Here is a 27,350-nt window from a genome sequence, read left to right as displayed (position 1 = left end):
CCTGCTTATTTTTGTTTACACCCATCACCTCCACTTGAGTTTCAGAGGGCAAACTCCCAGCTTCATGCCCAGAGGGGATGCCCCCTGAATCCTGACCCCCTAGGCTCGGGGCGGAGTCCTCAGAATCCCTGCCCCCAGGCTTTGGGGGTGTGGCTCTGGAGTCATCCCTTGGAATATTATCCATGTCAGTGCTTTAGATAAGTACAAATACAATATTGTATGACTTTGTCATCCATTGAGTCAGACATGGTGTGACAGGAACTGCTTTCTCATTACAGCAACTGACCTGGATACAAGGACCGCGGGATTAAAATTCTCAGTGACAAATAGTTAGCACAGACAGATTCCAGATTAAAACAGGGGATGACAGGATTAGAAAGATGCTCCGGAACATCACATGTTGCAGAGCCAGAATTTCCTCTGTTTATTTCCAGCGAAAAAAATCAATTACTTGGTTACACTAACACCCTGTCTGCACTGTAGCCTCCATTCCAAAGACAGGGAGCCCACACCCCCAAAGAAATGCCACGAAACCCGAGAAGCTTAAAGACTCCTTAAAAAAAAGGCTGCCTTTTCTGATCAATTTACTGGGACATTTAACATTGTCAAAGGGTAACGGGTGATTCCAGTTAAATGTAAACTACGACAAGTACAGACATAATGTAGGAATCACCGTCGTGAAATAAATCAATGAAGATCGAGCCACTGTATAGCAGCACTCCAAATGTCATCAAACGTCAGGTTTAAAAACCCAAAACAAAGAAAGACAAAACAAAAATCAAGAGTTTAATGAGAGAAAGGTAGGAGAGTGTGATCTTAATTGGGATCTGTACACAACACTTGACAGACACCCCGTCATTTAAACCCTGTCGTCGTAATCTGTCGGCGATTGTCAGGAGTCGATTCCACCATTGATCAGGTCACGACAGGTGAGGGAATCCCCCAGAATGCTATAAATATACCATGGCTACACATACACCGATATAGAGTTACAAGTGACAGCAGAAATAGGAAACTCCAGACTTTGTTTAAACATAAATCGAAGTATTTTTTAAAAACTTTTGTTGATTTTTTACTGAATGAATATAAATGTAGGAGCTTTGTAAGCTTAGAACATTTAAATGTTCAATGAATGGAGAAAATCCACTCCACCAGGACAGGTAGTCACTTGACCTGGAAAATCCCTCTAACTATAAATAACTGTGTCAACACCTGAGCTTGTGGCTCTCCTCTTGTATATATCCATTAATGATCCTCAATTACTGTGCATGCATGATCTAAAGATCTTATAGTGTTTTTTATTCTCAGAGAGAGAAAGAGAGAGGGAGAGAAGATATCTGGTAATTAATTAATTTCCCCGGTGTAATAAGTCACCCGGAGTTCTCTATCTATATATTACACCTCTTTAAGAATAAACATGTTTATATACATTTTGTCTTTGCCTCATGGCCAGGAAGAAATCAATACTGTTTATTCTCTCGAGGTCTTTCTGCTAAGTGAAATTGACACCCCCAGGTGACATAACACAGGTACTAGAGAAAGAAAATCACAATAGAACTGCTTTTGTGGGAGATCAATATTGTGATTACCACAGAATTGTTTACAAATTCTCGTAACACCATAAGGGAAGCAACTCTTTATTTTTATAAAATGTAGGTTGATAAGTCAAACCTCATCTCTTATTTCTATTTTCTACAAAGTTAACATAAATAAAAAACCAATTCAAGAACTCCACACATAAAATTGCACTCATGTTCATGGCTAAATGGTAAAACTTACAAGAATGCATTGTTGCTTAGAGATCATTTCATGATCTCTCTCTCTCTCTCTCTCTCATCTTTTATCACAAATAAGAAAACACCAAAATAAGAGGATTTGAATTCTCTATATATGCTCTGCCTGGTAAAACTTACAAGAATGCATGGTTGCTTACCTATCATCATTTCATAAATTCTCTCTCTCTCTGTCTATGTCTGTCTGTCTGTCTGTCTCTCTCTCTCATCTTTTTATCATGAACAGATAAGAGGATCTGAATTCTCTATATATGTACACACTCAATCTATGCCCTTGTTTGTAATCATTAACTCCTCAATAGTCCCAGATAATTGTCTGAATGTCTAGACGGCACGCATTTACAGGTCATTCATTATATCATTATCACTGAATCTGCAAAACAGGGCACATTTATCTTACATAACTAGTACCCATAATGAGTGTCATTCTTGAGTCAATACCACAACTTGTGGATTTTTTCCAAATACCGAGGTAAACCGTCCCCATCCAGCTGACGAGAAACAGACCGTTACACCATTATCATTTACCAGTTCATGAAATACTGACTCGTAACATAATGAATACTTCTTTTAAATTATTCATGCTTTCTCGAAAGGATGAAAATTGGTTATTCATCAAAACATGCTGTTTAAACTTTTTAAGTTGTCTGAAATTAAATTTTGTTGAAAATATCACTTTAATTTTTACTTTAAAAATTTCAATTGAAGTTGGTAATAATTGAGAATTTTGTTCTAAACAATTGAATTTTATTTTAATTTCTACAGTTTGTTAATTTTGTAAATTATTGACATATTTGCTTTATGCCATATTATAACTTATATAGATAGGCAACATCGATATCAGTTTATTTATTGGTTAGCAACTATATCGTGATACATGATGTATCACATTAATATATATCGTGTTGCGTATCGTATCGTGAGGTAGCCACAGATAACTTGTCTGCAATCTACTGTGTTAATCTAAGACTGCAAATTAACCTCCAGAATGAAATAGCACATCTTAGGATTTCAAATTTTATTTCATTTCATTCAACATTACACTGAATCATCACACGACAGTCACATGATCATATCACCTGACCAAAACCAAAATATAACGCTTCTACAAGTGGACGGAATTTGGCTACGTGAAGGACAAAATAGAGACAGTTAATGAACGAACTAGCAGACCATACAAAATAATCAATTCTGGATCAGGTGTTATCAGTTATTATGCAATGTCACAAATTACAAAAACTTTGAATAAACAAACTGGGATAATTATAAATCAAGTTCTATGGTAATTGACAGAGGTATATCAAGGATTTCATCCATTGTTAAAATTATACTGTACACCTAGTAATAATTAATTCATCTGGTCCCACCTAAGAAGTAGGTTAGTACAAATCACGTCATATCCATTGTGTTCGAGATATCGAAGTTCAACTGTATCTGACATATATTTGTTGTACTTAAAACCTACTGAGCTAAGCTCGCTTCACCAGCACCAGTATCACATGTCTATCATATAACATTGTAATGTTAGACACCAAAGAGATAATAAATAGTAAATCAAATATAAACAAGAATAAATAAATGTAAACAAAAACAGCATACACAATTCAGCAAGTAGATTGAAAGCTAGTTTTCTATCGCCATTTGTGTCATCATAAGCAAGCTTATGAGATAAATCAAATAATTTATCATGATTTAGCTTAACAATGATATTCAGGAAATATCACCCATGTTATAAACTATCAGATATCTGGAGATATCATTTATCTATGATATTCAGGAGATATCACCCATACATTTCTGTGATATCTGGATAATAATATTACTTTTCAGTGATATATAGGAGATATCACTCATACAATACATTTACTGTGATATCTAGTAATTATGTCACTTTGCAGTGATATCCAGGAGATATCACCCATACAATACATTTAACTGATATACAGTAATTATGTCACTTTACAGTGAAATCCAGGAGATATCAACCATACAATACATTTAACTGTGATATCTGGATAATTATATCACTTTACATACTTTTGAGAAAAATCATTGTGGTACTTCAACTGGTTTAACTTAAACATCATAAAAACATGTAAAAATGATATGCAACAAATATAGTCCCCAAAGTGATGTAAACTGTCTCCACTGTTTGCGATGGTATTGGCTGCTATACAAATTGGTCAGTTTTCTATATCCTTTTTCCTTAGTCTTAATTGAAAGCAAATATTTTGTAGATTCCCAATTGAAAACAAGGAATCAATATCTGCTTAAAATTGTGAGAAACAGACCTTGCTGGTTTTAAAATCCAGCTTTTATTTTTCTAACAGTTAGATGTAAACTATATAAAAGTATGTTAAAAATCAGGCATTCGTTGCCATTTTACAAAACAACCGAATCTCAAAACTAAGGAGGATCTAAGGAAAAAAAGTTGTTGTTTGAAAATAATTGATCCCTTCACAAGCGATGGAGAAGCTACATCAATTATAACCAATGCTAGCGTTCAATTCAAACAGTTACAAGATACGTCATTGGAATGGCAAGATCACAGAGGAGGGGGATATCCCTCTAAGTTTACATATAACAATATTTAAGGTACCTCACCACACCTAGAATTATGCCTTCAGTTCATTTTTACCGAGTTAAATTTTTAAAAAGATAACTCTTAATCCAAATTAAATTTCACATTTTTCGCCCTATTTGACTTGTATACTTCTTATACATCATGCTATCTATCATAATCAAGTAATTTTGATGATTTTGCTGATTTGAGAACTTATCTGAAGGTGTAGTGAGCCACCTTAATATATGTACAAGCATATACAGATTACATGCAGGTTATGATGAGTTTAACATATACAGGGCTTATTTCCCTTTGAATTTTTTTTTTTAGATTACACAGTTTTGGTTGGGCACAATTGTCAATAAATTAATAAGTAATTTATCATTTTTGAAGAGAAGAAAATTCAAAATGTAATATATTTGATCATTGTCATGTTCTATTCAATAATAAGAACTAAATAGTAAACATACACTTTTTTAGTTTTAGGGAGAAGTTTTACTTTTATTAAAGATTAAATCTTGATGGTTTTTTGGGTACTTGTTATTCTAGGGTAGCAAACAGCTACTGATATTTCAAAGGGAAATAACTGATGTACACATTAACTCTTGCTGCCTTCATTCAAAATACAGAATTCTTCCTCTCCTCAATAAATACATTTTCGCTGTACAAATTTAACATAACAATAAGACATCATTCACCAAAACAATTAAAACCTTCACCAAATACATCATGCAAAAAATGACAGGCCCTGAAAATGAACAGGGAAAATCTGTTGAAGCCAAATATGGATTTGAAACTTACAAAAATTCAAAAACTTCGGGAGGCTGGGACTGGATGGTCAACCAATTAACCACCAGGTCTACTTTAAACTTTGACACTTGATATAAAATATAAAGAAAAAAAAATATTTAAATATCTAGGCTTTAAAATCTGAATGTTTTTCATTATTTTTGTACATAGCTCTTCTTCCTAAAGAGATTAAAATAGTCTAAAAATGGCCGCCACCATCAAGCCCTCTTAATTAATTGATTAAGAGGATCAAAAGATAATGAGTCAAGAAATCCAAAGTTCATTTGGTAGAAGATAAAATATCAAATTTTGGAAGAAAAAGAAAAATTTTCACAAAGGAAGAAAACTAATCGATCTGTTTTTTCAAACTTGATCATGACTTGGCCTTGACTGAAACAAGAATTAGAATTCACTTAAACACAACTTAGACTCAACAGATTTCCTTGTCCACATTCAAGACTAATATCATGGTTCCAAGCAAGGCAGATAGATAATTATGTATAAACAGTAAAATGTCAACAAAATGCAGACTCCACAATTTACACATTGTTAGGAAGATAATTTTGGCACATGTCTGAACGACATACTCAGTAGCTCCGTGTACGTACACGTACTAAAACATATCTACATTATAAACCACTATTACTGTAAATTCCTGATTAAAAGCGAGGAAATTAATATCCGCCCATAATCGCGAGATTCTTTCAGATGCATGTAAACTATAAGAAATAATGATAAAAATTTGGCGTTCGTGATTTTCAAATATTCTTGGGATTTTATGAAAAACCGTTGAATGGCAGAATAAAGTCCTCACGTAGAATAAGGAATCTACAGTATAACAGTACACACTGTACTGACAGAGGAGACAAGTATACAGCAGGCTCCATGGTCTACAATCACTCACTGTTTCTCTATCACTCACAATTAATGGAGCTAAGGTTTGAGCTTCCCCTTAAACCTAACAACTATCATGTCAAAGGATAGAATTATCTGAATTAGTATCTGAATCATTAGATTTTGACTACACACGTTACATTCAGTCTCTGATAGATAGAATGAAGTCCTCTTTGTTACGATTTTTCACCGATTTTGTCCGCCATCAGTGGCGGAGTTGTGTGCCTTAGCCAACACTTTCACACTATCGGATTCTAACTGACGGAGTGACGTCCCTTGTTAACACTCCTTGATTTTTTCTATGCAGTTATGTCTAGCTCTTACTAGCGATGTCTTTTTGTCAGCACTATCACAAATTGGAGCACAGGATCTTCCTGTTCTAACTAGCAGAGTTATGTCCCTTTGGTGTCATTTTCACTCTAATGCTGTATGGTCCCCTGACCCCAATGACCCGGAGTGTTGCCGTGGGTGACCACTGCCCTTCCCCACGTCTCCCGTACTCCCTCAGAGAGGATGAGACCTCTGTGTAGACTTTGATTCTCTCTTGTGTAGATTCTGGTCTGACCCTGGCTTCAGCTTTCCCTTCAGAAACTCAATGGCACTGAGATGTTGCTTTTCAGCATCTGTTAACATCACCCCCACCCTCCCTGCTTCCCTCTCACTCGATCTCGAGACATTGAGATCCACGCTATGACAACCAGATACCATCTCACTTGATCTCGAGACATTGAGATCAACGCTTTGATGACGAGATCCCCTGGACATCAGCCCCCCACTGTGAATACTGGACGTCTCAGAGAAGGACGGACTTTGGATCCTGGATCCTGTGACCTCTGACCCTGCCTCGCTCCCTAAGGCCATGATCTGATCCTTCATCCGGAGCTCCCTTAGTAGCTGGCTCCTCTGGATCTCGAGCAGCTCCTCCTTCTCCTGGAGCTTAGACTCAATCTCGAGGAAGTCCATCTCGAGCAGCCTCTTCTGCTTCATCAGCTCCTTCTCGATCAGGTTCTTGTGGTAGATGATGTCCTCCAGCTTCCTCTGGTACCCGACCTGTCTCTGTAGCTCCATCTTCTTCTCGTGAAGCTCGTCTTCTATACTTTCTCTTTCGCTCAGTTTCACTTTCAGCAGGTCTTTCTCCCTCCTCAGGTTCTCTTCCAGAATCATCTGGTCGCCCAGTTTACTGGACAGCTTGTTGTTTTCTAGTTCCCGCTCCTTTAACTGGTCCATCAGTTCCTGCCTGTGCTGCTGTAGCAGCGCCACCTGTCGGGTGAATGCTTCGTCCCTCTCCCCCTGGGGGCCTCGGTTTGTGGTCTGTTGACCTTTGAACTCCATCACCAGCCTCTCCTGTTCCTGGATTCTCTTCATCCATCTGTCGTTCTCTGTCTGCAGCATCTTGTTCGTCTCCTGTAGCACCGACACTTTCTGCCTCAGGGAGACGATCTCGGCCGAAAGGTCAAAGTTCACCACTGTGTTGGACATTCCGAGCTTGGACCTGAGACTCCCGGACATCCATCTCTCCCTGTCCAGGGCCTCCTGTAGTAGGGCGTTTTCCTGTGTATAAATAGACTTGGTCTCTTTAAGGTCTTTCCGGAGGTTGGAGATCTCATCAATGAGTTCAAAATGTTTGTGCTCAAGAGCTTTGTGGCCATCTTCCTCGGGACCTAATCCCGACACAATCCTCTCCAATCCCTGATCCCAGCTCCCACCACTAAACGTTGAGCCAGTGCTACACACAGACAATCCCGGGGAGAACAGATCTCTTGATTCGGGGATGACCTCGGGTACACTGGTTGATATCTCCAGATGAGACGCGCTCCTGACGCTATAATTAGACGGCTCAGACAAGTCGTCCAGTGGAGAGTGCCATGGTAGGAGAGGATCAATCGTGGCTTTAACATCTGCTTTATCCGCTGTTTCATCCGGTGGATTTTTATGGGTCTCATCCGTTTCAATGTGAATGTGTAGGCCCTCCACACTTTCTCCACCCACCTCCACTTTTGGAGCCTCCTCCACACACAGTTTCTCCTGTAGTGCCTTCAGATTTCTCTCAGGGGTTTCCCGGCCCAGTAAGTGTTCCTCCAGCTTCCTTATATAGCTCTCCTTCTCTTTGAGGGCTCTCTCCGTCCTGTCACGGTACTCCTGGAATTCCTGGAGGTCCCCCGGGTCCTCTACATCTCCCGAGGTCTCCATCTGATCCAGCTCATCCTCCAGTCTCTTGATGTAGTCCTCTTTTTCTTGAAGATTTAACTTCATTGCCTCCAGTTCATTCTGGGACACCTTGTGATTTTCCCCTGTATCAGTTTGTGTCTGCCCGTCCTCACTGTGGACCTGACAACATTCAGCCTGCGTTTCCTTCTCTGAGGTCTGAACACCTCTGACACCATCAGCACCTCGCTGATCCTTGGTTTTTCCATCCTCAGCCTGACTCCCTACATGTCCCGTGTATACCAGATCTGGATCAGTCTGTACCTCGACTGATTCCACCTCTCTTGTTCTCTCAGCGAGAAACTTGACATCACCGTTCAACAGTTCCTCCGTCTGACAACTCCGGTCTAAATTTAACACCTCTTGGTCTCTGATTTTACCCAGCTCTAGTTTCAAGCTGCTGTTTTTTAGTTTTTCTTCATCAAGCCTGTCTTTCAGTGTGCTAAGTTCTGCTGCGATTTCTTTGATGACTTGTTCTTTAATCAGACACTCCTGTCCTAACTCCTCTCCCCTCTGCCTGGCCTCTATACACTCTGACTGTTCTCTCTTGAGATCAGACACCAACTCTTTCGTCCTGCTTTCTACATGTTCCAGAAAATCGTCTTTTTCTTTCATTTCCAGCTGCAAAGAGAGATTATCTCTCCGCAGCAATTCGAGTTGAGTGTTGAGTGCATTGAGCATCTCTCTGAGCTCATTAACGTCCTCTTGGTTCTTCTTTTGAGATGTGCTTGAGATTTCCTCCTCGGATTTGACTGAGATTTCTTCAGACAATAATTTCTCCTGTTCCCCTTTCTTCACTAGAGAGGTTCCAGTGCTCGTGTCTTCAAAATAAACTTGTTTCTCCTCTGCTCCAGCATTTGAGTTATCATCGACCTTATCTTCCATAATGCCTTTCTTTGTCTGTTTGCCATCTTTCTTTGTCTGCTGGCTGGCTTTCTTGGTCTTTTTGACATCTTTTTTTGTCAGGGACCCTGGCCCCCTTGAGCTCATCCCATCCTCCACGCTGCCTTCCTCTGTCTGCTGAATGTCTTCCTTCGTTAGTTTCACATCTTCCTCAGACAGGAAACCTGAGCCACTAGAGCTCTTACTTATCACGTCTTCCACACTGCCTTCCTTCGCTTGCTGGATGTCTTCCTTTGTTAGTTTCACATCTTCCTCAGTCAGGAAACCTGGGCCACTAGAGCTCTTACTCATCACGTCTTCCACAACCAGCTCCTCGTCTTCCTCCACAAACACTGAGCCGTGTCTCAGCTCCTTCAGCTCACTCTCTAGTTTCCGGTTCTTTTCCACCAACGCTTTCCGCTCCCCGTTATTCAGACTTTCCACGATGCGAATTTTTTCGCTCAGAAACTGGTTCTGGAACTGTAACTGGTGGACCCTACTCTCCATGTCGCGGTAATGCTCGCTACAGAACAGACTCAGCACGGTCCAGTTGTCGCCCGATTGCTGACCCGCGTCCTCCGCCTCATACGAGAACTGTCTCTGGGTCAGAGTTCGTCCCCTCCGGGAGGATTTACCCCCAGGGATGTGAGGGCCTGCACTAAGAGGAGGGTCTCTGCCGATACTCAGGGATTTGATCTCCTTCTCCAAGTCTTTTCTGTACAACTTCTCTGTGTTGAGTTTTAACTCGAGTCCCTCTCTGAGTTGCTTCTCTTTCTCGTATAAAAAGCTGAGGCCTTTCAGTTTACTCTCCAAGCTTTCTATGGATAAGGAGCTAGCCTTCCTCTCTTTCCCATCACTTCCATCATTTTTCTGTGGATTATCAGACATTGACGGTCGTTCAGCATTACTAGCTGGTTCAGTGGTGGACAAATCTTCCACCAGGCTGTTCAGTTCTTGTTCGAGTCCCTGGCGCAGCAGAATCTCCTGTTCTACTCGCGTGTTCAACGTCAGACACTTCTCCGTTAGCTCTGACTTCTCATCCATCATTTCTTCGATTTTGTTTTTCAGAAGGTGTAATTCAGACTCCTGGATTCTCAGCAGTTTTTCCGCGGGTATCGTCTCATTTTCTGAATCCTCCGTCTCCGACATTCTGCGACCGTCGTTGGAGTCCGCATTGTCTCCCCCATGTTTGGAAGGAATAAACCCTTCGTCTGGCTCCTTAAGGAAGTGATGCACAGGAGCAGACGCAGGAAACACCTTCAGCTTCTTCAACTCGGGTGAGAACTGTGGGGGACAATCTTCCGAGATTGACCTTTGAACCCCCTGGCTTTCCCAGGTGGAGTCTAAATTTAGACTGAGTCGGCTGGCCTGCAAATCCTGATCTCGGATGTCTTTGAAGGACTCATGCTCAGCCGGATTGAATCCAATCTGGATTTTCTGGCTCTCTGAAAGGTACTCGCCATCTTGAATGTTCTCAGAGAATACTTCATCACACTCGGGCTGGAAGCCCTGAGTAAGTTCAGCGACTATGTCATTTCCATCCTGCTCATTGCCGAGACTTTTGTGTCTTTTCCTATTTTTCTGATCTCTCATCACGTCTGATCCTGCGCTCCCTAAACCAAAGTTTGTTTCGTCCAGTAGTCTCTCCTCTCCAAGGATCTCGGGTTGAAATCCCTGCTCCACATTTCTATCATCTGTCACTACGTCGGATCGTCCACTCCCTGGGGCTCGCACTACGTCGGATCGTCCACTCCCTGGGGCTCGGAATGCAATGTTCTCCATCCTGTCGGACAAATCCTTATAGCTGTGGAACATCTTCTGACAGGCCGAGTTCCCACAGAACCACTCCTGATCTGAGCCGAGATTCAGAGAACTCGGTGGCGAGATTGACTCTGAGATAAAGGATGAGTTGAGGTGAGATGGGGAGCTCTGTTGAAACTGGTCAGGCTCGGTGAATACTGAGTCTATCATGGTCCCCACTTGAGTACGGCTCAGCTTCTGGTGAAGGTGACTCAACTCACTTCTGAGTTCATCTCGCTCCTCAGAAACTTCCTGAAATATAAGAAAACAAAACATAATTAGTTTTAAACTCATAAAATATAATAAAACAAACCATTCCAAGTTTTAAAATATAAATTCAAAGGTTGAAATAAAATATTTGAAGCTTAATTATTACTACTGAATTATCTTTTATGGACAGAATACTGTAAACCATCATTTACGTGCGAGAAATTTTAGTGAGGTTCGCAATTACTCATTGCGAACAAGTTTATCGAAAGTAAATCACAAAATAAAGTCACTGTGATTAAAATTTGGTTAACAGTTTATGCCATAAAGTTTGCCACATTTTACTAGTTTCCAATTGTGATAGGTCAAAGAGGCCAAGTAAATAATTCTCATACTTAATTAACCTCTTCTTAAGTTTCAGAGTACCGGTATGTCAATTTTTGAAGTTTTCAGTGCAGCTTTACAGTGGAATCATTTAAATTCGTGGGGGCAAATTTTCTTGGATTGAGCAATTTTTGTTTATTCATAGGGATGCTATTTCGTGGATATATTTGTCTACAGTTTAAGTAAGAAAAGTAACTCTTTTATAATTTGTTTTCGTTGAGGATGTAAATTGTGGGAGAGAGCTACCTACAAATACCAATAAAATGTAGCCACCATAAATACTAAAGATTCCACAGTATGTGAATCACAAGAATGCCTACGACTATGCTATGCCAGTTATGAATGTCTCACGACTCCATTTATACTTTAATTAATTTAGGTGACTCACTACAACTTGAAATAGTTTCACAAATCAACAGAAAAATACCTTATTATGTAAGATGGCATAACGAATATGACGAAAATAAGTGAAACAGGCGAAAAAATGTGTAATTTTGCATAAAAAATATAAGATTTAAAAAAAAATTATATGGAAAATATGAACAAAAGCCCCAGGCGGATTCAAACTCGTGATCTGCAGTTTACAAGTCTAATACTTAAACCAATGACCTATGATGTTATTTAACTAAATTTATGGAGACTGGGTAGTCAACAAATTAGCCATCAGATCTTCCTTCAGTTTTCACATATGATTTGTTAAGCTATAAACTCTCATTAAGTAAAGAAAAAATCCACATATTTTAGCTTTGAAATTTAAATATTTTGTTACATTCTTAGACAGAACTCTTATCTTTTAGGAGATTAAAAGAGTCTTGGTGTAGTGAGCTACCTTAAGTGTAAGCCTTGGAGTAGTGAGCTACCATACGGACAAAAGCATTAGAGTTTCAGGTAACACCTACTTTATATGACTTTGATATAAAATTTCCTCAAAGATTTCTTGTGTGCTAGACATTACAAATCTTGTCTTTTATACAATAAAACGGCTAAATAGTCATTGACTAAATTGATCTTCTCGAGAATAAGAGTTTTATTTCAAAGCTAAAATATGAAGAAATTTCTTCATATTATAGACTACTGTAATAGCTTAAAAAATCCTATCTAAAAATATGAGAGTGCTTTTTCCATATGTGGATGGTCTTGGCCATTACATAACTATATTGATCTTCTTGAGCTAAAAAAAACTCTCTATGAAAAAATAGCAACATTTACAGTATTATCAAAATATTTTGTTTTTTTCTTTACTTAACAAAAAAGTTTATGGCTTAAATCCATTCTTAAAACTTTAAGGTAGATCTTACGGGGAATTTATTGAGCATCCAGCCCAACTTTAAAAGAACTCATGTGAAAATCAGGCAAGACACATCTGAAAGTAAATATCTGTGGTTTCATTAATATTCAAGGGTATCAATTTTCGTAGATAAATGAAAATCACAGTTTCAAGGATACGTAAATTCGTGGCCAATGACCCCATCAATACAAAATGTTAACAGAAATTGCATTTCAATGAACATTTAATTTCATGGATCAACTTAAAAACGAAATCCACGAAAATTGGTAATCAACGAATATTGATGAAACCACAATATTGGTTATAATTGATCCCCGTTTACCTGTAGTTGTTTCTGGACTCGGTGTCGACCCTTGACCTCTTTCTGGAGTTTCCTCCCCTGGTCCTTCCTGACTCGCTGCATGGCCTCCACGAACTCCTTGTGTTTCTCCGCCTTCACCGCCTCCATCCTCTGTCCCAGCGACTGTTCCATTTGTTGAACCAAGACCCGCTTCTCTACGTCGAACTTCCCGAGCAGCTCAAACTCCTTGTCCTTCAGAGACATCTCGAGACGTTCCTCCATCTCGTAGCGGAGTCCCTCCACTTTCTGATTGTACTCCGTCTCGAGTTCCTGTCTGATGCTGTCTCTCTCCGACTCTGTGTCCATTCCATCTTGTTCATCACTCTTCTCTACAAAACTCTGTTCTGAGGCTTTGCCTTCACTAACCATCTCCGTCTCCCCAACAACCGAGTCCCTCTCAGACACGGCTGCTAAAGAGTCAGGCCTCAATATTTCCTCTTGATTGTCTTCCTCCATACCACACTCACCCATCCCATCATTCTCAATGTTTTCTTCCTTTGAAGAGTTGTGGTCAGACTCCACAGTCTCGATTTCCCTGTCATAAGAATTACCAGACCTGGACCTTGAATCCACAACATCAGCACCATCAGGAGTGGACTCATCAAAGGTAGACCCTCTATAAGCCTCATTATTAGGTCCCATAAGGGCCTCAGTATTAATAGAACTTCCAGAGGACTCAACATTGGAAGGTCCTCCACAGGCCTCAGCATTGATGGACCCCACACAGGCCCTCCTCTGATTCTGCAGCTCCTTGTTGATTTTGTCGTTGACCTCCTTCACTCTCTCCTTCTCTGTCACCCCCAGCTCAATGGTCCTCTCCTCCAGACTACTCATCAATTGTTCCTTTTGTTCCTGCGTCGACTGTAGTTCTGACTGGAGAACATCGATGGACGTCTTCAGGCTCCCGACGTCGCGGTTCACTGCCCCAAGCTGTTGTCGCAGTCTCTCCATCTCGCTGTTACATTCCTGTTTGGTCTCCTCCATCATGGAGTGCACAGCTTCGTATCTTCCCTGCATTTCTGTCAAGTCCTCTAACAGCTTCTCCTGCATTGAGAGCAGTTCGTCTCGCTCTGCCTTCACTCTCTCGAAGCTCTCCTGCGATTGTTTCAGCGTGTCGTTTTCGATTGATAGGATGCCAACTTTTGCTCTCAGTTCCTGGTTTTCAGTGATTCTTTTCATCAAGTCTCTAGCAAGCTTATCCTTTTCCTCAATAATTTCATCCATCTTCAACTTAAATCCAGACTGCTCTTTACGGATCTCGCTCACATCTTGTCGACTCTTCTCGACCGAGTCTCTCATCTCGCTTGTTATATCTCGGTGAACTTTCACCTCCTCTATAATGGTCTCCCTTTCCTCCCTCATTTCTGAGTTCTCTCTCGACACTAACTTCACTTGCTCCTCTAAGATGTGTATCAGTTCTTCTCTCTCTGCCAGAGTCTTCCTCGCATCCTCCAATTCTCCTTCTATTGTTTTAGACCTTTCTACAATTACACTGGAATCATTCTCCATTTGATGAAATGAATTTTCTATCAATTTTTCTTTTTCAAGCAAGCGACTTTTCAATTTCTCATTCTCCTCCTTTAGAAGCACATTCTGGGAGTTGGACAGAGTCAGGGAGACAAGAATTTCACCAAGCTGATTAATCTCTGATCCGTCACCACAGCTGTCCTCATTGGGTTGGGTGACCTTTGAACTATCCCTGCTGGGCTGTGTGACTTCTGATTTTACCTCTGAACTGTCCTCCCTGGGCTGTGTGGCCTCTGATTTGACCTCTGAACTGCCCTCGCTGGGCCATGTGACCTCTGATTCAACCTTTGAACTATCCTTACTGGGCTGTATGACCTCGGATTTGACCTTTGAACTGTACAAGTCATCCCTGACCTCTTGTCGGCTCACTCTCTGCTCCATGTTTGTTAGTGCCAGGTCCACGGTTTCCCTCGACTCGGCAATGTTTTCTAACTCTTCCTTCAGGGAGAGTATCTCGTCCCTCAGTACTTCATTGGCTGACACCGACTGCTCAAACATCAGGGTCATCTGCAGGATCTGACTCTGTCCCTGCTCGATCTCTCTCTCCAAATCAGAGAAACCCTCCCTCAAGTTCCGATTTTCCATCGTCAAAATATCAAACCTTTTCTGAAGTTGATCCTCATTGTTGTCTGAGTAAGTGACCGTTTTCTCTTCTTTTTCAGCTCTACTCTTTAATCTCTCTAGTTCCCCAGACAAAGCTTTGATTTCCTCCATTAAGTGGCTATTCTCCTCAAGCACTGCCTCCATTTCTTCCCGATCACCCTGACTCAATCCCTGTGTGGCCTCTTTAAGACAAGTCTTTAAATGATTTTTGTCCTTTTGCAGCTCCTGAACTTGGGCCTGCAGTGCTTTAACACTTTCCTTCAGTTCATGAATTTCTACAAGAGCAGTCACCTTGGTAACACTGTCTGTAGTCTGACAGGATTCTGCTGTCGTCTGCTCAATGGATTTGTCTGTCGTCTGCTCCAATGTTTCCACAATCATTGCCGACTGATTCTCTAACTTGTCTGATTCAGGATGCTGCCATGGTGTATCTTCCACCTGTAGGCCTCCCCCTGTTACCAATTGATTCTCCAACTTGTCTGATTCAGGATGCTGACTTGCTGTATCTTCCACCTGTAGGCTTGCTGTATCTTCCACCTGGAGGCTTGCTGTATCTTCCACCTGTAGGCTTGCTGTATCTTCCACCTGGAGGCCTCCCCCTGTTTCGACCCTCATGCTGTCTGTGATCCTGGACAGAGCTGTTTGGAGTTTCCCTAGTGATTCCAGGACAGGTATCCCTTCCTCTGTCTGCTCACTGCTCCCTATGTTCTCCTTCAACTCTCCTATGTCTTCCCTCAGCTGCTCAATCTGATGGTGCTTTTCATTCAGTCTTGACTCAACTTCACTCCGTAGCTCTGATTTCAGACGTTCATACTTCTCTTCCACTTCATTTAGTTGTTCGCCCAGTGCAGCATTGGATTCTTCCAATGCTGAGATTTTGACAAGAAGGTCTTTGTTTACTACTGCTTCATGCCTCACCTTCTCCTTTAGGACTTCAACATTTTTTTCATGGCTTGATTTCATATCTTCAATTGCTTTTTGCTTTGAATCCATCTCATTTGTCAGCTGTGAAAGTTTTAACTGGTAATCCTTGATTTGGACTTCTTTTGCATCCATTTCCTTTATTTGTTGTTCAATTTTTTCTTTTATTTCTCTCTCAGCATCTAATTTTTCACTCAACTCTGCCTCAATGTGTTGAATCTCCATTTCTGTCTGTCTGATGTCCTCCACGCGCTGCTGGTTTTGACCGTCCACCAACTGCTGAGTCTCTTTGTTTAATGAGGTCAGACTGTCAATCTCACTGTCTTTCACACTTAGCTCCTCCTTCCACGCTTTCTTGCTCTCCTCCAGATGAGCTGCCAAGTTGTCAAATTCCCTCTCTTTATTACTCAGTCGTTCTTCAATTTCAGAAATCTGAGTCATTTTCTCTTCTAACTTGGTCTCCATTTCTTTTTCTGCTGATTGCCTCTGCACTAACAGTTTCTCTTTCTGAGTAAGAGCCTCCACTAGGAGCTGGCTCTCCTCCTGGGCCTTATCCTTCTCACTCTGGGCTTTTTCCCTCTCCCCCTGTTCTACCTTTAGCCTTTCCTCCACTGCCTTTAGTTGACCCCTGAGCTCTGTAATTTCTTCGTCCCTCCGGCTGAGAGCCTCTGTCAGCTCCTGACATTGTTTCTGAACTGTTTCCCCCTCTCTGTCTTTTGACTCCAACTGTTTCTCTAACAGAGTCAGTTTGTTACTTAATTCTGTGTTGTTGGCTTGGAGTGTTGCGATCTCCCTCTGAAGCTGATGATTCGTGTTTTCACTGTCGCGTAATATTCCTTTGATTGTATGAAGCTCTGTGTCTTTCTGCTGTACGGAGCTCCTCAATCCATCTAACTCCTCACTCAGTCTCCTCATTTTGTCCTCCCTCTGACAAAGTAACAGCTCATGCTCTTCTCGGAGTTTTTCTGCTTCCAATTCGAGACTGTTGATCTTAGACTCAGCATTCTGTCTGTCAAATGTCAGCATTCTGTTCTGGCCTCTCAACTCATCAACTCGAGATTCTAGCTCTGAGATCTTGGCACATCTCACATCTTTTATCTCCTGAATCTGCAGCTCAAGTTGTTGTTGTAAATTCTGTGATTTTCTCAAACTATCTAATTTTTCTTTCTGTACTATCTTCATTTCATTTATGAGTTTTCTATGGTTTTCAGCTAGCTCACTTTTTTCCAGTAACAAACTTTCATAGTTAACATTTCCTTTGTCTAATTTTTTACTGAGACCCTCAATCTCTGCTTCAAGCTCTGAGCTTGCCTTTTCAGACCGAGATAGCTTCTGACTCAATCTCGAGATTTCTTCCTCCATCTCACTGAGTTTTGTGACGATTTCCTCACTTTCCCGTAAAATCTTTGTTCCCATGACATCAGAGTCTGACAGACTTTGTAACAGACTCGAGTTCTCGGACATCACAGCCTCGTACTTCTGTATCAGCTGATCGTGCTCGTATCTTAGACTGTGATTCTCGTCCCCCACCATGTCATAATGGTCCTGTAAACTCGAATAGTCTGCTCTCACATCCTCAAGTTCCTTCTGTAGGTTTTCCAGTTTGCTGCTGAGATCTTCATTCTCATATTCTAGATTTTCATTTTTGACGGAAATGTCTGAAAAACTTGCTTTGAATACATCGAATCTGTTAGACACTTGGTTATATCTGTCTTTAAGGTCCTCACACTCTCCAGATTTTCTGTCCAATTCAACAACTAAGGAGTCTATTTTAATTTGAAGAGATTCATTTTTTGACGACAAACTTGCCATTCTTGTGAAGGATAAATCTTCCATTTCACTAACATTGACAATATCCTCAGAAGCCATTGCTGAATCAAAACTACTAACATTTGCACTGGTATCAGTAGGAAAATCACCAGACACAGTCTTTGTATTTTTATTATTTAAATCTCCAGAATCAAAAGCTGTAGAAATAACACCGGGTGGAATTGGACCTGTTACATTACTTAATTCTCCTGCATTGTGAGCAGTGGTAGAAACAGTGGGTGATATCTGAACAGTAACATTGTCAACAGAAACAAAAACAGAACTGGAATTAGTTAACGCATCAACACTAACAGAAGAAGCTGCAGCACCTGATGAAAGCATGCACGGGCTCACCTGAGTCTTCTTTGGCTCCACCGCCATGGTGACCCCTTCCTGTCTCCCAGTCTCCATCTCGTGGGCAGGTGGTGCTCCCTCCTCATCCAGGATCCTGGTCACGGCACCATTATCTGGAGACGACGTGTCTGGGAAGATGACTTCAAGACTGTCTGGCCCATCCACTCCATCTTCTGTTTCATCTACAATGCTCCCTTCAGCAAAACTTTCATTTGTTTCTTCCCTAACGATTATTTCATCTTCCACAAATTGAGGTTGAGACTGTGTATTATCTTCATCAATAGAGTCATCTAGATTCAAACTGTCATCAGATATTTCATCAGTTTTGGTATTCTGAAATTTTGACTGAAGTTTGTCCCTCTCTGCTTCTGTCCGTTTCAACTTTTCCAGGAGATGGTGTTTTTGATTTTCTAAAGTTTTTAAAATCATTAAAAAGTTTTCTGAGTCCAGAGAAACACTAGACTCTAAATTCAATACAGATCTTATTTCCTCCTCAGTGTTGTCTAGTCTTGAAGATTCATTTTCAGATAATGAGGACTGAATTGTTCCTTCCTCAGTAACCTCCGAGTCCCTGGGAGCTGAAAGGCTGTGGTGTAAATGGGAAATCTCCTCTTCATCACCACCAATGTTGGAAGCACAGAGTTCTAATGGTTCATCCTGATCACCACCATTATCTTTACCGAGTTTACTGGATTGGTCCTCACAGGATGTTAACAAATTTATGTGACTCACAGGAATCATTTCCTCCTGAACCAACTCTATTTCTTCACAAACGTTTTCTTTTTCCCAGTTTGCAATAGGATCCTCTTTCTGGTAGCCAGCCTCTTTTTCAATCGCAGCCTCACTTTGACAGAGAAGATCTTCCACCATTGATTCCATCATGGAATTCGTGATAGAGTTACCATCACTGTTTTCTGATGTCTTCCAGTCTTCATGTTTTCCAACTGCAGTGGAATTATTTTCTTTTTTTGTGTTTGCTTTGTAATTTTTTATTTCAGTTTGTAATGAATTTATCACATCATCCTTGTCCAGAATTTCTTGTTTATAGAAATCATGAAGCTTTCCAATTTCTGCTGCAGTGCTGTCTTGGGACACCTCAAGATCTTTCTGCAAGTCAAGAATTTTGTCCTCCATAGATTGAACTTTCATCTTCCAGGACAAATTCTCTTCCTTCAGATGTCGAATTTTTGCTTCCACTTCATTCATTTCCTTCTCTACTTTCTTGCGAGATTCCACGTTTCCCTCCATCAGATCTTCAGATTTTGCAATACCCGAGTTCTCCATTGCAACTTGTAGTTTCATGACCTCCTGTCTCAGCTCCTCTTTCTCAACCCCTAGGCGTTGGTTTTCTGTCAGAAGCTCTTCTTTTTCCCTCCCCGCGACTTCGATCTGGTACTGCTGGCTGAGATACAGATCCTGCTGGACGTTGATTTTGTTTTTGAGCTCGTCGTTCTGGACGCGGTAACACTGGCACTCTTGTTGTAGGCCGTTGAGCTGGGACACCAGAGATTCTAGCTGCAAATCAAGCTCATCTGTTCGTTTACATTTCAACAGGGCATTTTCCAATTCCTCATTCAGTTGGTCCATTTCCAAAGCTTGCTGTTCTTTTTCACGCTGGAGGTTATTGATTCTGGTCTCGTACATGAATGCTATCTCGTCTTTGTCTCGGAGACGTGATTCTAACTCCTCAACCTCGGTACGCACAAACTCCAATTGTCTTCCTTTCTCAGCGATGTTTTTCTCGGATCCTTCCATTTTCTCCTCCAGACTTCGGACTTGCTCAGACAGGAGTTCGTTGTCCCCGCGTAAGAGTTCAATTTCTATCTCGTGTTTCTCCTCTGTAACAGACCGCTCTAGCTCTGCAATTCTCTCATTCTTTAATTTCAGGGTATCTGTCAACAGTTCATAATCTGTTCTCAATAGATCCAGCTCACCACTCTCAGTAGCAGATTTTTCTTCCATCTCTTTTAATTTTTCTTCCAGATCTTTCATTTTCAGTTTCATTTCTGTTGTTTCTTTAATACTGTTTTCAAATTCAACGAGTTTGGATTTAAGTTCATCGCGTTCATTTAACAAACACTCAGATTCTTTGGCATTCTCATTTCTCAGATTTTCTAGGACTTCTATGTTTTCATTTTTGATTTGCTCCAATTCTTTACGAGACCTCTCTTCTACATCTTGAATGTTAGTTTTCAGTTTGTCATTTTCCTCTTTGAGTCTGTCATTTTCTAGAATTCTTGCCTCTAAATTAGATACAATATTACTCAGTCTATCTCTTTCTTCTTCAATGTCTGAAATATGTGACTGTAGTTTATCTCGCTCTTCCTCACTGGCAGACACGCGTGACTGTAAATCAAGGAGCTCATGGTCTTTACCTGTGACCACTTCCTGTAAAGCTTCCAATTCACCCAGAATCTGACCGAGTTTTTCGTCGTTTCCTGTCAAGTTGTCCTGCAATCTCTCCTGAAGGGAGGCTATCTGATTCCTGGCCTCGAGGAGTTCTTGCTCTAGTTGAAGTCTCTCTTCATTGGCCGCTTGAAGCTGTGAAGGCTCTTCCTGATTGGTTGCTGGTGACCCTTTGACCTCTTGACCTTTGTCTCGCTCCCTGAGATGTTTCTGTAAGATGGATATCTCGGCCTTCGCCTCCTGTAGAGTCTGCGTTGTGGTCCGGTATTTCTCCGTCTGGGTCTCCAGCATTTTGCTTGCCTACAAAAGAACAGTCACAAGGTCATGGTCCAAGTTAATCTAATTCATGTATAGAGCTCTTCTTTTGTAGGAGATCAAAACAGTCCAAAAATGGTTATGACCACAAAAACTTATTTCAACAATTTACAAGAATTCAGAACCGGAATATCTGAAATAAAGGCTAAATACTGTAAATTCCTTATATTAGGCTAGTACTTAATTCTCCAATTAAATTGTTTTGCATCAAATCACAAGAAAGCCGCAAACACCAGTTTTTATCACAGTTCCATTTAGTTTACATCTGTACTAAAAAATAGGCAAGATTTTAAAATCTGCAAGACGTGCTTTCCTACGGCGGCGTGGAAGGGCCAGATGAAAAAATAAAAAGTTCTTATTTGTTCGGATGAATAAGTTATTTGTTTGGACGAATTACGATTTGTTCGGACGAATTACATATTTGTTCGGACAAAAAAGTTATTTGTTCGGACGAATTATGATTTGTTCGGACGAATTACGATTTGGTCTGACGAATAAGTTATTTGTTCGGACGAATTACGATTTGTTCGGACGAACTAGATATTTGTTCGGACGATTTGGATTTGTTCGGACGAATTATGATTTGTTCGGACAAATAAGTTATTTGTTCGGACGAATTAAGATTTGTTCGAACGAATTACGATTTGTTAGGACGAATTACGATTTGTTAGGACGAATTACGATTTGTTCGGACGAACTAGATATTTGTTCGGACGAATTAGGATTTGTTCAGACAAATTATGATTTGTTCGGACAAATTAGTTATTTGTTCGGACAAATTAGTTATTGTTTCGGACGAATTATGATTTGTTCGGACGAATTAGATATTTGTTCGGACAAATAACTTATTTGTTCGGACGAATTAGGATTTGTTCGGACGAATTAGGATTTGTTCGGACGGATAAGTTATTAATAGTGGTACATGTATGAGAGAGAGAGAGAGAGAGAGAGAGAGCGAGAGCGAGATGTCATAATCATGGATACATAAATGTGAAAAGTCTAATCAGTTTTCAGTTTACATGATCATGCGCGGATCCAGAAAAATTCACCGGGGTAGTGGTGGTGGTGGTGGTGGTGGTGGGGGGGGGGGGGGGGGGTCTGATAGATAGTTTTGTTTGCGGGGTGGGGGTGCAAGGCCCCCCCCCCCCCCCCCCCCCGACCACCCTGGCTCTAGATCCGCGTATAGATGTTTGCCAACTCTAGGCAGCGCAGGTTTTTTCTTTGCTAACTATAATATTTATTTCGCGCAATGCCAGAAGAAATGATTCCAATAGTCATAATTATATGATTCCGCAGGTGGATTTCGATTGTCGATGTTTATATTGAAAATGTAGTCATTCTCCTGTTTACTTGGGACACTGGACATACGAAATTATCTTTCGCCTTAACTTTATACATATACATGTATACGATCAAAGTTAACTGATATGTTTCGTGGAATTGTAATAATCGCACAATTACTTAAGTGACTTATAAAACAAACTAGTTTTTCTTATACTTTATAATATAAAGACTACATGTATATTTAGACTACATGTATCTGCTCTGGTAATGATGTAGATGAAAGGGGGGGGTCAAGCCACCCCTTTCCTTCAAATGATAAATTGCTAATAATATAGACATAGGTGTTACATGTGTATTATCTGACATGTATGCAATATCTGACATATTGTGCTATCAAGCTCAATTTTCAAACTCTATCTATCTAAAGGATTGGAGTTATATTATCATGGTGCCATGGGTTTTCGATAGTCTAAAACTAATGTTAACCTTAATGGTTGTCTCATTAGTCAACTTTGAATCTATTTCATTTTTAAAATCAGACATAGCATCAAAAATCGTTGATACAAAATCAAAGTTAGTCGTCATCATATGCAGTTTTTATCTATAAATAACCTGGATGCCGCATTCGACCGATGAAAATAGGCGTCAGATGTTTACGATAGTATGATTCATAAACAATATTTTTCAATAATAGTTAAGAATCAAAGGCCTGAAGGGCCACAATGGCGTCGAGTTAAAGTTAATTTGAAGAATAAAAATCTAAATAATTTTTTTTAAAAGTCAAAATAATCTCCACTATTACAAAAATGCATATATTTTTTTTGTGTTATTTATGGTTCTCCTTCATTGATTAAATGTACACTTAGGTACTGTAGATTAACAGTTTGATTTTGTAACTCTAAGTAATGTGTGTTATGAGACCAACTTTTCTTGTTGTTTGCTGGAGATTAATTTTATAAAAATTGAGTTGGGCGGTCAATTTAACAAAAATGAAATTAATATAGATTTTACGCAGTCAACTAAAATAATAGAAATATTAAAATTAAGTGTGATTTTTTTTAAATTTTCAAAAATCATTCTGACCATTCATTTAGAAATTGGTATCAATTATACTTACTTTTTAAAAACAAATTTAAAGACAAATACATTAGTCAACTTTCAAAAATAAAAAAATTGTGTTTTTTATCACATAACTTATTAAATTACAATTTATAACAAATTGACTCACCTAATTCTTAAAAAAAATTGAATGTTAATTAAAAGTCTAAGTTTAGAAATATCTTATGAGTTAAAATTTTTTTTTATATTTTTTCTCTCTTTTCATATAGAATTAAATATTTAAATTATCATTGTGTTTAATTCTATATATTGTCATTTGTATACTGCTGATAAACACATTGTCTCTTATTATCAATTTGATTTAAAATTCACATGGGTCCAAATGACACGGGCCGAAAAGATCAGGGGTAGATAAAAGAAAGGCACCCATTCACGTTGTTTACAAAGTGAAAATAGTTCACTAGTTGGTTAAAAATAACTTTTGGTTGTAGATATACTTATCGTTCAATTTAGGAAGTTTTGTTTCTAAAAGATCAAACTTTTGTGCATTGTCAATATTCGATATGGATACAAAATAATCTGTTTTGCAGGCTGGTATATTTCATAACCAAATTGAGTATGTAGGCCTAACGTTAACTATCGCATGTGTCTCTGCAAGTGTATTCGTCCGCTGAAACCCAGACACATTGTTTACAATAAAATATGAACATTTTCAAAGACATCAACCATTTCGTATCTGCCAACTCGTTTTGTTGACGTACAGTTCTGCTCGAAGTTAAAGTATGTTATCTATTTTTCTTCAAACACATAAGAAAACTTTGCACTCATTTGAGTTGTTTGGCTCCTTAAAAATTTGCAAACTTCCAGATGTACGATCCCTAGATGGCTTTCGAGCTTCGCTCGACGCCATAAAAATGAGATACAACCTTTTGAAAATATTGTATAAAATTGTCAATTGTTTTGTAAGCTTTTATTTCACCTTATATCGTCCAATTATTCAATCAGTTATGATTATTGATAATTTTTTTATTTGTGCTCCTAAGATTCCAAACATAGGAAAACTTTACAAAGCCATATATGATAATTTTAACATGCAAATACGTCATCAGAGGTATATTTGACGGACAATAAGTATTTTTATCATTAAATTCTATTTTTATTACTTTTTTGCATTATAGTTAGGATGTTGGGTTATTTTGCTGACTTTATATTATAAAGTATAAGTAAAAATTAGTTTGTTTTATAAATCACTTAAGTAACTGTGCGATTATTACAATTCCACGAAGTATATCAGTTAACTTTGATCGTATACATGTATATGTATAAAACTAAGGCGAAAGATAATTTCGTATGTCCAGTGTCCCAAGTAAACAGGAGAATGACTATATTTTCAATATAAACATCGACAATCGAAATCCACCTGCGGAATCATATAATTATGACTATTGGAATCATTTCTTCTGGTATTGCGCGAAATAAAACTTATAGTTAGTTAAGAAAAAACCTGCGCTGCCTAGAGTTGGCATACATCTATACGCGGATCTAGAGCCGGGGTGGTCGGGGGGCCTTGCACCCCCACCCCGCAAACAAAACTATCCATCAGAACCCCCCCCCCACCACCACCACCACCCCGGTAAATTTTTCTGGATCTGCGCATGATCATGTAAACTGATTAGACTTTTCACATGTATGTATCCATGATTATGAAATCTCTCTCTCTCTCTCTCTCTCTCTCTCTCTCTCTCTCTCTCTCATACATGAACCACTATTAATAACTTATTTGTCCGAACAAATAGCTGATTCGTCCGAACAAATAACTAATTCGTCCGAACAAATCCTAGTTCGTCCGAACAAATCCTAGTACGTCCGAACAAATAACTTATTTGTCCGAACAAATAGCTAATTCGTCCGAACGAATAAGATTATTTTTTTTTCTCATCTGCCCCTTCCACGCCGCCGTACTTTCCTGCAATTTTCCGCGGATTTAAATTCCTTGTTTTATTAGGAATCTACAGTACTACTATTAGTTATCAAGGTCCAATCAGTATCTACCCTGAATTGTATTCCATACACCCGAAGGCTGAAGGCCGAAGGGAGTATGAAAGCAACTCTGGGCAAATACCCGTACACTCTTGATTGGGCCAGAATAACAAATTTATTTCCTATGTAAACCAAATAACTATGGTTCCTATGTCCTATGTCCTATTTCCTATGTCCAGTCAAGGGTGTTTTACTCATTCAAGATATACCATTTACGCAAACCTTATGAGAAGCTCTTTGGGATTGTAAATATTGGTGAATAAAACAACCAAGTTTGTATAACAAAGCAAACTTATAACTGATGTTCATTTTTTTGATTTTTTTTTTCAACTTAAGGAGGCTGGTTTGTCAACAAATTAACCGTCAGATATTTTTTATCCTTTGTATATGATGTTTTTGACCACCCAAAAAAGTTTTGAAAATAGAAAATCCTTAACATTTTCCTAGTTTTTTTAAACACGTCTTCATTTAAAGGAGGTTAATATAGCATTAATATGCCGAAGACAATCCCGCCCACATTAGATTCTTATTGTTACAATGATGACATCAATAACATATTGTTATAATGATGACTTCAATGACGTACATTTAGGAGCTGGCTCTTCAAATTCTGAACTTCCTGTGCCATTTCCGTTGCTATGGCATCACTAGGCGTCTGACTGGTCACGGTCTGAAGAGCAGAAGACAGTTGGACGATCAACTCCTCCCGTTTCTTCACGGCCGACTCCAAGTCGTTCAGCTGGAACAGACAAATCACAGTTAAATCACACTAAAACTGACAAACCAATCATGTGTAAATCACACACAAAATAAATCAAATCAATTAAACTTTAATCACACCAAATATCACAGATGTCCAAGAAATGAATTGTTTGAAATCGTAGTCAGCAAATTATCCTTTAAGGGACCTTCACACGATTTGAGCTTAAAAGGACTATATTTGTTATGGTTAAATATCTGCCCCCAAATTTAATAAATTTTTAAAACAGCATCGTATAAAAATCATATCTTCATAAATCATTGTACAGAGGATACCTATCACTTTAATCTTGATTTAAGTCATCATTGCTCATTCGGTGTTTATCTATGCCGTCACCTGAATGACGAAATTCCCACAATTTTGCAAACAAATGAAAATATTCTTATTTTTTCTTTATATTTTGCATTCATGCACCCACATTTTGCTACAAAAGATCAATCAAAATAAGACAATCTTCATGACGTCATTTCTACGTTATGACATCACTATGGTGATAACCTCTTACAAACTTCTTTTCAATATGATTTCAACTATCTTCCACCTTATCTTTAAATCTTTTTATAAAACTTTAGTTTTGGGAGCAAAAAACACATAATACCACACATAGTCCTTTATGATTTAATTTGGCCATTTTCAATGTTTAGAATGATAAATGTAGCTATTTTTATATTGAGTTACAAGCAAGATACAGAGATTGAAATTCTTTACTTTGTAAAAATGAAATTCTTTACTTCGTAAAAACAACCTTGAGCCATCTTATTGTTTACATATGAATTATATTGGTAAAAGTTTCATTCAAATATTGCTTTCTTCTGTTGATAATACTATTAATAAACTGTGTATCTTGTTAACCGCTCCTCACTTTGTCAAAGTAAAGGCTATTCCAAGTATTAATTCCCAACGACTTTCTTTCCCAATTTACTGTGGTTTCATCAATATTCGTTGAATACCAATTTTCGTGGATTTCGTTGTTAAGTTTATCCATGAAATCAATATAAATGTTCATTGAAGTGCAATTTCTACTAACAGTTTGTAACTTTGTATAGATAGGATCATTGGCCACGAATCCTTGAAACTTTGTTTTTCACTTTAACAACAAAAGTTGATGCCTTTGAATATTAATGAAT

General features: G+C 39.1%; 1 protein-coding gene across 20 annotated transcripts in view; it reads right to left on the bottom strand.

Annotated features, from left to right (window-relative positions):
* LOC105336169 (A-kinase anchor protein 9) overlaps nucleotides 1–27,350 on the bottom strand; it is a 140,423-nt gene that overhangs the window by 106,345 nt on the left and 6,728 nt on the right. For 19 of the 20 annotated variants that reach the window (XM_066072944.1, XM_066072947.1, XM_066072932.1 and 16 more), the window contains exons 5-6: nucleotides 26,050–26,202; nucleotides 18,360–21,065 (exon numbers count right to left, since the gene is read on the bottom strand). In XM_066072944.1, the coding sequence (XP_065929016.1) occupies nucleotides 18,360–21,065; nucleotides 26,050–26,202 (2,859 nt within the window). Of the gene's footprint in view, nucleotide 1; nucleotides 589–18,359; nucleotides 21,066–26,049; nucleotides 26,203–27,350 lie in introns of those variants that run through there. The other variant, XM_066072948.1, reaches the window with a different exon arrangement.

The sequence above is a fragment of the Magallana gigas genome, chromosome 10, assembly GCF_963853765.1.
Source record: "Magallana gigas chromosome 10, xbMagGiga1.1, whole genome shotgun sequence".
Taxonomy (NCBI): Eukaryota; Metazoa; Mollusca; class Bivalvia; order Ostreida; family Ostreidae; genus Magallana; species Magallana gigas.
Note: the sequence above shows the minus strand (reverse complement) of the source record. Positions and strands in the feature narration are given on the sequence as shown.